Raw genomic sequence first — 8760 nt, 5'->3', positions numbered from 1 at the left:
AGCTGGGGAAAAAACATCCGGATGACCTCGAGATGGCAGCTAAGGCAGTCTGAAGTCGCAGGTTTTTTGCTACTCCGACATGGTGACCCACTTGCCACTCCGGCTTCTACGGACCAGAGAGAACGGGAGTCGAAACCCACCATATCGTCCGCCCAGTGGTGAAACTCAAATTTTTTTACTACCGGTTCTGTGGGCATGGCTTGGTGGGTGTGGTGTGGCTTGGTGGGCATAGTATGGGAAGGATACTGCAAAATCTCCATTCCCTCCCCACTCCTGGGGGAAGGATACTGCAAAATCTCCATTCCCACACCACTCCAGGGGAAGGATACTGCAAAATCTCCATTCCCACCCCACTCCTGGGGGAAGGATACTGCAAAATCCCCATTCCATCCCCACTCCTGGGGGAAGGGCACTGCAAAATCCCCATTCCCTCCCCACTCCTGGGGGGAAAGATACTGCAAAATCCCCATTCCTTCCCCACTCCTGGGGGAAGGATACTGCAAAATCTCAGCCGAAGCCGACCTCGAAGCGAGACGCTCAGTCCCCCTGTAGAGGAAGCCGCTGGGCAGCATGGCTTTCGTTTCCATGCCAACCACGCGCGAGAGAGTCTCAGCCTTCTTCTTTCCCCCCCACCCCCCGGTTCCCAGTACAGGAAAGCAAATCGCGCCGAAACCCAGAAAGGTCCTCCGCTGGGTCGAGCGCACAGGAAATCACGCCACAAAGTTCGACGAGAGGCTTTCTCAGCCATATTCATTTCCCGGGCCTGCCGCTCTGGGGGTCTTTTCTCTCTGGTTTAGCCAAAAACTAAGGAGTGGAAGCGAGCGACGATGTTCGGGTTGGGGTTTTCCTTTCTCGGAGGGCTGTCTTGCGCGTTGCCCGTTCAGCGCAGAAGATTTCTTCCTAGGGGAGGAGGACGGCAGCAAAGCAACCAATCAGCGAGAAAAGCGAGCCAGTCCTTTCGCATTCGCGGCAGCAGCAACAACAACAACCTGCTCCTTCATGCCGCAGTCTTTTTAGGGAGGCAGCCAAGCGGACAGGCTCACGCGACGGCGGCCGAGAAGGACCCTTTTCTGCGCTGAACGTGACGGGGAGCGCGTGGCCAGCCCGTCGGTTTTTGCGCACGGTCCCAGGAGGCGCGAATCTTTGTCCCGTTGCTCGAGCCATGTCCGTTAGCGAGATGTTTATCGCCTTGCAGGGGGTCCTCACCGCCGACCAGGATATCCGCGAGGTAAGGGCACCGGGACTGTTAACTCCCAGGATTCCCAGCCGTGGCTAGGAATTTTGGGGATTGTAGTTCTTATCCGTCCTGAGAGGGGGCGGATGTAAGATGGGTAATGGGTCATACAGGTTGAAAGGAAAAAGGGAAAGCTTTTGTTGCCCTTCCTGCTCACGCACACACACTACCAACCCCATTACCTGCCTACCTATATGGGTTTGCATGAATTTGCTCCGTAGTGAATAATCATGGTCTAAACCAGTATTTTCCTAAACTGGTCCGAGGGTTCCCCGAGGGCATCTCAGGAATCTACAAAATCGAAACGATTTGCCAGATATATTTGCAGTTAATTTGCAAAAAAATTAAAATAATTTCATTCTAAAACAAAACAAAAAAAATATGATTTTTCATGAAAATATTTAGGTTTAATATTGTTCTTTTTTTTTTTTTACATGATGCAACCAACAAATATCCTGCAAATGCATCCATTTTAATTTTTAGCATAGTAAATATTGATAGGGTCCTCCATAATTTTTAGAAGTCGGAAGGGGTCCTGAGAGTTGTAAGAAACACTGGTCTAAAATATAGCTGTATTTATATTACAGCCTTAACTTGTGATCGTAATGTATATTACATTACCTTGACTTATGACCATAATTGAGCCCAGTTGTAAGTTGTGGTGTTTGTACATTGACGCATCATGTGACAAGGCCTGCTTTTATTTTTGCAGCAATCCTTAAGTAAATCTATTTCCCAAATGGGCTTTTTTTTTTTTTTTTTTTTTTGCCAGAAACCAGCAAAAAAAAATCGGTCATATGACCTTAGGATATAGCAAATGGCCATAAAGGTGAGCTGGTTGCCAAGCATCTAAAATACAATCACATGACCTGGGAAGGTGCAGCTGTCATAATTTCAAAAATGGATTATAAATAGCTCTGGGGAGGTCCCTTGTAACTTTGAAAGGTCTTTGTTACCTGTCATGAATCAAAGACTACTTGTCAAAGGAAGGGAACGACAGAGGAGAAGCAGATGTTTTAATTACCGTATTTTTTGGGGTATAAGACGCTCTGGACTATAAGTTGCATGTAACTTTTGGTGAGGAAAACAAGAAAAAGAAGTGTGCTTCTGCCTCCCAGAAATTTTGCCTCGTTGCAGCAAATAGCCTGCTTTACTTTCATTTTCGTTTTCAGCATAGCTTGATTAGCACAAGAAAAGAAAAATCTGCTCCCAGCAATTTACGTCCTTGCAGCAAGCAGCAGAGGCCCGCGCAGCAATAGACAATGGCAATCCCTGCAGCCTGAAACAGCTGAGAGTCGGGAGACCGATCTAACCACAATCAACTTGTGCCAATTAGGCTGTGCTGAAGCTGAAATGGGCTGTTTGTTCTTGCTGCTTGCTGCAAGGAGGTAAATTGCTGGGAGGCAGAGGCCAAAGGGTGGGGGCCAGTGGGTGGGCGGGGCTACATTCTGTGTATAAGATGCACCCAAATTTTCACCCCCTTTTAGGGGGGAAAAGGTGCATCTTATACTCCGAAAAAATACTGTATGTTTTGATGAAGAGGAAAATCTGGTGTATTCTGCACCTGTCATTCAACATAACTTAACAATAAGGGTCTTGTTTGCCTTGGGTTGCCTTCTCATTTTGTTTTTTTCAAAGAAAACGATGATGTAACTGATATAACTCATCTTCAGGTCAATCTACTTGCAAATTTTAATCAATCATTTGCAGATAATGAATTATAAATGTTTCTGATCCCTTTGCAGGGTTCCCAGTTTCATTAGCTCAATCATTCTGAAAGCATTATGGCTTTGCTTTTTCCTGTCAGCTCCATATAATAATATTAAGAGATTCCAAATTACTTTAGCTTGTGGTTGAACAGGAAATTGCTCCTAATACGTTGAAGCTAATCTGCACAGAATAACATTTGACTCAAGTAACTGCAGCCCCACATTTCTATGATAATATATGTTATACCTACTTGGAATTTTTAAGTGGTCTTAGATCAAAGTGAGTATACCACATTTCTGTACTCCAATAGTATTCATTAGGCAAAGCTTTATAAAAAGTAGTGGGGGAGAAGCAAGGAAGTTAAAACACAGTTTGAAGACTTTTTTTCACAGACTTTGTCACAAAGTGTGTTTTCTCTAGGTAAAAAAATCACAAAGCCCATGAATCCCCAATCTTATCTTTTCTGGCAGACAATGTACATAGGCATCTTAAACTTAGCAAATAGCAAAAATAAAGAACCCCAGCAATGAAGATAGAAAGTAGTATTGTAGTGTTGGTTGATGCAATAGATACAAAGTCAAATAGATTGTATCATATTACAGGTAGTCCTCACTTACTAACTGCTTAATTTAACAACTTTTTGAAGTTACATCTGTAAAAATAGTTTTGCGACTAATCCACATATTTATGACTGTCACAGCATCCTGTGTCACATAATTGCCATTCAGGCATTTTGCAACCAGCATGCATTTAGGACCATCACAGCATCACACAATTGCCCTTTGTGTACATCGCAAGTAGCTTATAACAAGCAGAGTTAAATAGAGAAGACAGAAGTAAAATTGTAAGCCACAGTAACGTGATATTTTGCTTAGCAACCAAATGAGAAATGGGATTGTAATCCCATTGTATTCATGTAATTTTCTGCTTAGTGGTTGCAGCGCTTCGGATGGAGTTGCTGGTCACTAAGCGAGGACTACCTGTATCAGTATTGAAGGGAATTGGATCCTCAAAATGTATTAGGCCTCTAAAAATATGTAAACCCTTTTCCTGTTGGAATAAGAAAATCAGATCATTTCTTAATAGATTTTGAAGGCACACAGAAGATGGGGTGGGAGACTTAGTTGTCTAAATTCCCGATGGATATGCAGATGGATACTTCAATTTTCTGTCAGCCGAGGTCTTTTATAACATGATTATACGTACTGTATATAAACTGAAATGTGACATTATGTATGTACTCGTTTGGAAATCCCAAATCCAAGAGTTTGTGTTATATCTTCAAATTGGATTGCTTATGGTAAACCAGGTTTTGCCATAACGTTAGAAAAAAAGACAAAATCACATTAGACTTGTTTGAAAATGTTTTTGTTTTTAACAATCATGCTCAGAGAATTTTTTATCAAATACAGGAGATTAGGAAAGTTGTTCATGGTGTGGAGCAAACTGCCCGGGAAATTTTGACTGTGCTTCAAGGAGTCCACCAGGGTTCTGGATTTCAAGACAGTAAGTCCAGCTTTGTTTGTTGTATTCAGTATATCACACTGTTGGGAAAGAATGGAAAATGTATTGATCCTACAAAAGCAGTTGCTACCAGATAAGGTGGGTGATATATTTTCTTACTCAAAATGATCTTGCATTTTTTTGTCAGAAATATGGGGACCTATAGAAAGTAAGAAGGGATGTGGTGGCTCAGTGGCTAAGACATTGAGCTTGTCGATCGAAAGGTTGGCAGTTCAGCGGTTCAAATCCCTAGTGCCACGTAACAGGGTGAGCTTCCGTTACTTGTCCCAGCTTCTGCCAACCTAGCAATTCGAAAGCACGTAAAATAGGGACCACCTTTGGTGAGAAGGTAACAGTGTCTGTGCGCCTTTGGCGTTTAGTCACACCAGCCACATGACCACCGAGACGTCTTTGGACAGCACTGGCTGTTTGGCTTTGAAACAGAGATGAGCACCGCCCCCTAGAGTCGGGAACGACTAGCACATATGTGCGAGGGGAACCTTTACCTTTACCTATAATCCATTTTAGGTATTTAGCCAGTCAATAATTACTTTTTTTTAGCAGAGTGTTGAATACCTGATACATCATTTGAATTGTGTGGTAGCAAAATGTTTCTTAAGCCTTGAAAATTTAGGACAAGTATGGGCAAGCTGCATTTGGTTCCTAATCCCCTCTTGTAGTGTCCTGAATTGTGCAGCTGAATTTCAGTGGCCAATCCCTGAGAAACAAAAATATGATTTTTTTTCTGATCATTTTTGGCAGAAAATCTTTTCAAGGTGTGTAAAAGTTCATTTAGAATGAATATACCAATTTGCATAGAAACGAAGTGCATACATCTTCCTCAGAAGTCCTACTCAGCCACATCGGTGTGGTGTGTCAGCATCTGCCTGCTATGGTCCTTAGCCACTAAAAAGAGACAGAAAGAGAAGAAAAGGTTTATTTTCCCACCTTAACACATAAAAGGGCCAGATCAAAATTCGTCATCATAAATTTGTTTCATTCATTTGAGAATGGCTAAAACTTTAATCTGGATCAATTTCTTTTAATTCTGAATTTTTGTTTTTTCGCAGCTCATATGTTTATGCTTGAAGCCATACAATTTCAATGGCTTTTTTTAACTTGCTATTTTCTTTTAATTTCAGTACCAAAGAAATGTCAGAAGGCTCGAGAACACTTTAACACTGTTAAAATACATCTGGCTTCTCTGAAAACAAAATTTCCTGCAGATCAATATTACAGGTTAGTGAATTCCTCCCTTCCCTTCCCTCAGTACACATTTGACACAGAATAGATTTCAAAAGGGAAAAAAACCTGATCTGGTAAAAGATAGAATTATTGTTAGAGGGAGTTATTCTAAACAATTATTTGCTGTATTAATCCTTAGTGTTGTATGTTAAATAATAAATAACTTGCTGTGCAAGAAAAATTATTTGAGAAATTGTTTGGGGGAGGGTGTTATAGATTAACAAGAATAATTTGGCATTCTCCAGCTAATCACTATTGTACAGTCTAACTTCTTGCAACACAAAGTATATTGATCTTCAACAGAAGATCAATATATTGATGTTTGGTTATATAACCATTGAAATGTTGTAAGCATGACCCTGGTATTAAAAATGCACATTAAATGCCTATGTTTCAATCAGGTGTTTTTCCATACAGATTTCATGAACACTGGAGATTTGTGCTCCAACGACTGGTGTTCTTAGCAGCATTTGTTGTCTATCTGGAAACAGAAACCTTGGTGACACGGGAAGCTGTTACTGAAATTCTTGGAAGTAAGTTAATAAGAAGACTTGGAGGAAGGTTTGTCATGGCATTAGGAATCTCATGTTTGTTACTTGCCAAAATAGTTTGCCTAATTATTTTTGAATTCATGTATATTCCTTTTCTTTTCAGTTGAAGCTGATAGAGAAAAAGGCTTTCATCTGGACATTGAGGATTATCTTTCCGGAGTATTGACTCTTGCAAGTGAGCTGGTATGTAGAATATTGTACGGCTATATTGCTCATCTAATTGAATAGAAGGAAATAGCAAGTTAATGCATGGAAACAGTTCGGTTTCTTTTGACCGGGTATTCTCGTTGGATGAGGCAATCTCAAATGTTGGCTAAAAAATTCTGGGAAGTGTAAAATCATTTGGAGGACAGCAAGTGAAGATGGTACATCTAAATGGCATTATTTATTTCCTTGTTGGCTGAGTGATTAAAGTTTCTTGTTAGCCTTTCCTATTGTCTGATGGGCAAGATTTTAATTAGTAAAGTTTTTAGATAAAAGGCTTTTGAGATTGGGGATTCATCTAAGGGTACGTCTCTCAACCTAGGTATTTTCAAAACATCTGGATTTCAAGTTCATGCTTTCTGAAAATAATCAGGTTGTATTTGTATACTGTTAACATACAGGTATTATAGTGGAACTCCAGTGAGGCATAACAGGCTTCATTCTGTGTTTTATTTAATAGTCTAGGTTAGCTGTGAACAGTGTGACATCTGGGGACTATTCTCGGCCACTTCGCATCTCTGTTTTCATCAATGAGTTAGATTCAGGATTCCGCCTGCTCAATTTGAAAAATGATTCCCTGAGGAAACGCTACGATGGCCTCAAGTATGATGTCAAGAAAATAGAAGAGGTGGTTTATGACTTGTCAATCAGAGGACTCAGCAAAACGGCAACCGGAGGTGCTGGTGAGGAGAAATAGAAAAGGCCTCACTGAACTGCATTCATGATTACCTCAGTAATGTGGCCAATGAAAGAGAAGCTTTAACTGAGCTCTCTAGCAGTAATGTAGAAGAACCACAAGCTGCAAACTTGTTTTTCCCCATCTGAACACTTAGTATATGTCTGACTTGAAAACCTTCTAAACTGTTCTATAAATCCCCCATCTAGTGGACTATGTTTGCAGTATAAGTTACTATGATATAAACTGTATTTGTGAATTATGACCTTTATTGTCTAATAGTCCTGCAGTCTCGAACATGGTAATTAGTTGCTACTGTATCTTAGTATCAGGCTGAGCTGATTCTTTCTGGACCTCTCCATAATTCACATTTAGTACAATGAGTGCCCATTTTAAAAGGAGCACTTGATTTCAACATGTGTAAATATGTTTATCATTAGAATGAAATCAGAATACTTCATTTTCTATTCTTGTTAGATTGTAAGATTTCAGATGTAATGTAATTGGTTCCATAAGTAAACATGTTAGGAATATATTTCTAAACGATCATTATATAGTACAGAGAATCTATTCTGAAGTAAGCCGATCCTTAAACATTGGAAAGAACTGTGAACCATTCCTAATACATTTATATGCATATTCTTAGTCTATATTCAGTTGTTGTTTTTTTTTAAATTGAGAACATCAAAATGTGTTTGTGGTTTAGTGAAGGGCAAAGGGCGATATGCAGTTAAATTGCTTGAAATCTGTACTTGAGTCAGATACTTAGTGTCCATTCAGTTTAAAATAAGGTTCTAAATTGATCTTTAGTAAATAGGGTAGAGAAAAATGTCAGCTAAATCCTAATTATACTTACCTGAATGCTGGTTGTTTTCATTCAGCTCATTTCCAGCAAACTTACATAAGATCACCACCTTAGAATAGTAAGATGCAGATGTTAAGCAAACTGACTATATGGTTACTTATTCTGTTTCCTCTCCTATGTTAATATTTGATTGTCACCTTCACTGTCATTCTGGTATAAACTACATGTTATTTCTGAAATGTATAACGACATGTTTCTGTTTGATCATTTTGCATATACAATGTTTTGTCTCATTCTTTCTCCATTGTTTGTGTTTTTTGAGAAAGATTATCTCCCAAAGAATAAAAAACATGTACTTTATGGTAATTCATATAAGCATCCTTGTTTATAAAGTTTTTCCTTGTTCTGGTTGCTGTTTTTGAAATGTTCAATGGGAAGCAAATACTTCCTTTGTTAAAATTGCTAAATAAAAATAAAAATACATTTTTTAAACATGGCATGTGCTTGTAAGTCTGTAATTTACACTTCATCCAAGATAATGCCCGTAAAAGTCAATGGTTTGATAATTTGTTTAATTAGAATGGAATTAGGAATTTGCTAATAATCCTAAATTCAGGATTCTATGTGTCATTAATCACCCCTTCAGCTAGGTTAATAAAATTTGCTAGAAAAGGTGTTCCTTGATTTTTACTAGCTAATACAGCTCTCCCCAACTATAGCTAATTAGACAAGCAAGACAGCTGCTAAATAATAGATGAGAGCTAGCTCAGTCTAAGGGGATATCACAGCACAATGTGGTACATAATGTTAACGTATCTCTTGGAACATGAGA

At 39.5% G+C, this 8760-nt stretch overlaps 1 protein-coding gene across 1 annotated transcript; it reads left to right on the top strand.

The window, feature by feature from the left end:
- The first annotated feature begins 745 nt into the window (after nt 1–745).
- On the top strand, nt 746–8296 carry TSN (translin). Its single transcript, XM_070957095.1, has 6 exons — nt 746–1228; nt 4357–4450; nt 5590–5686; nt 6110–6225; nt 6347–6426; nt 6908–8296. Exons 1-6 carry the CDS (start codon nt 1163–1165, stop codon nt 7142–7144), a joined length of 690 nt encoding a protein of 229 aa, XP_070813196.1. The 5' UTR covers nt 746–1162; the 3' UTR covers nt 7145–8296.
- Nucleotides 8297–8760: the final 464 nt, after the last annotated feature.

The sequence above is a fragment of the Pituophis catenifer genome, unplaced genomic scaffold (assembly GCF_029215685.1).
Source record: "Pituophis catenifer annectens isolate HBS135680 unplaced genomic scaffold, rPitCat1.0.hap2 SCAF_1, whole genome shotgun sequence".
Classification (NCBI taxonomy): Eukaryota; Metazoa; Chordata; class Lepidosauria; order Squamata; family Colubridae; genus Pituophis; species Pituophis catenifer.
This window is presented reverse-complemented; position numbering and strand designations above follow the sequence as displayed.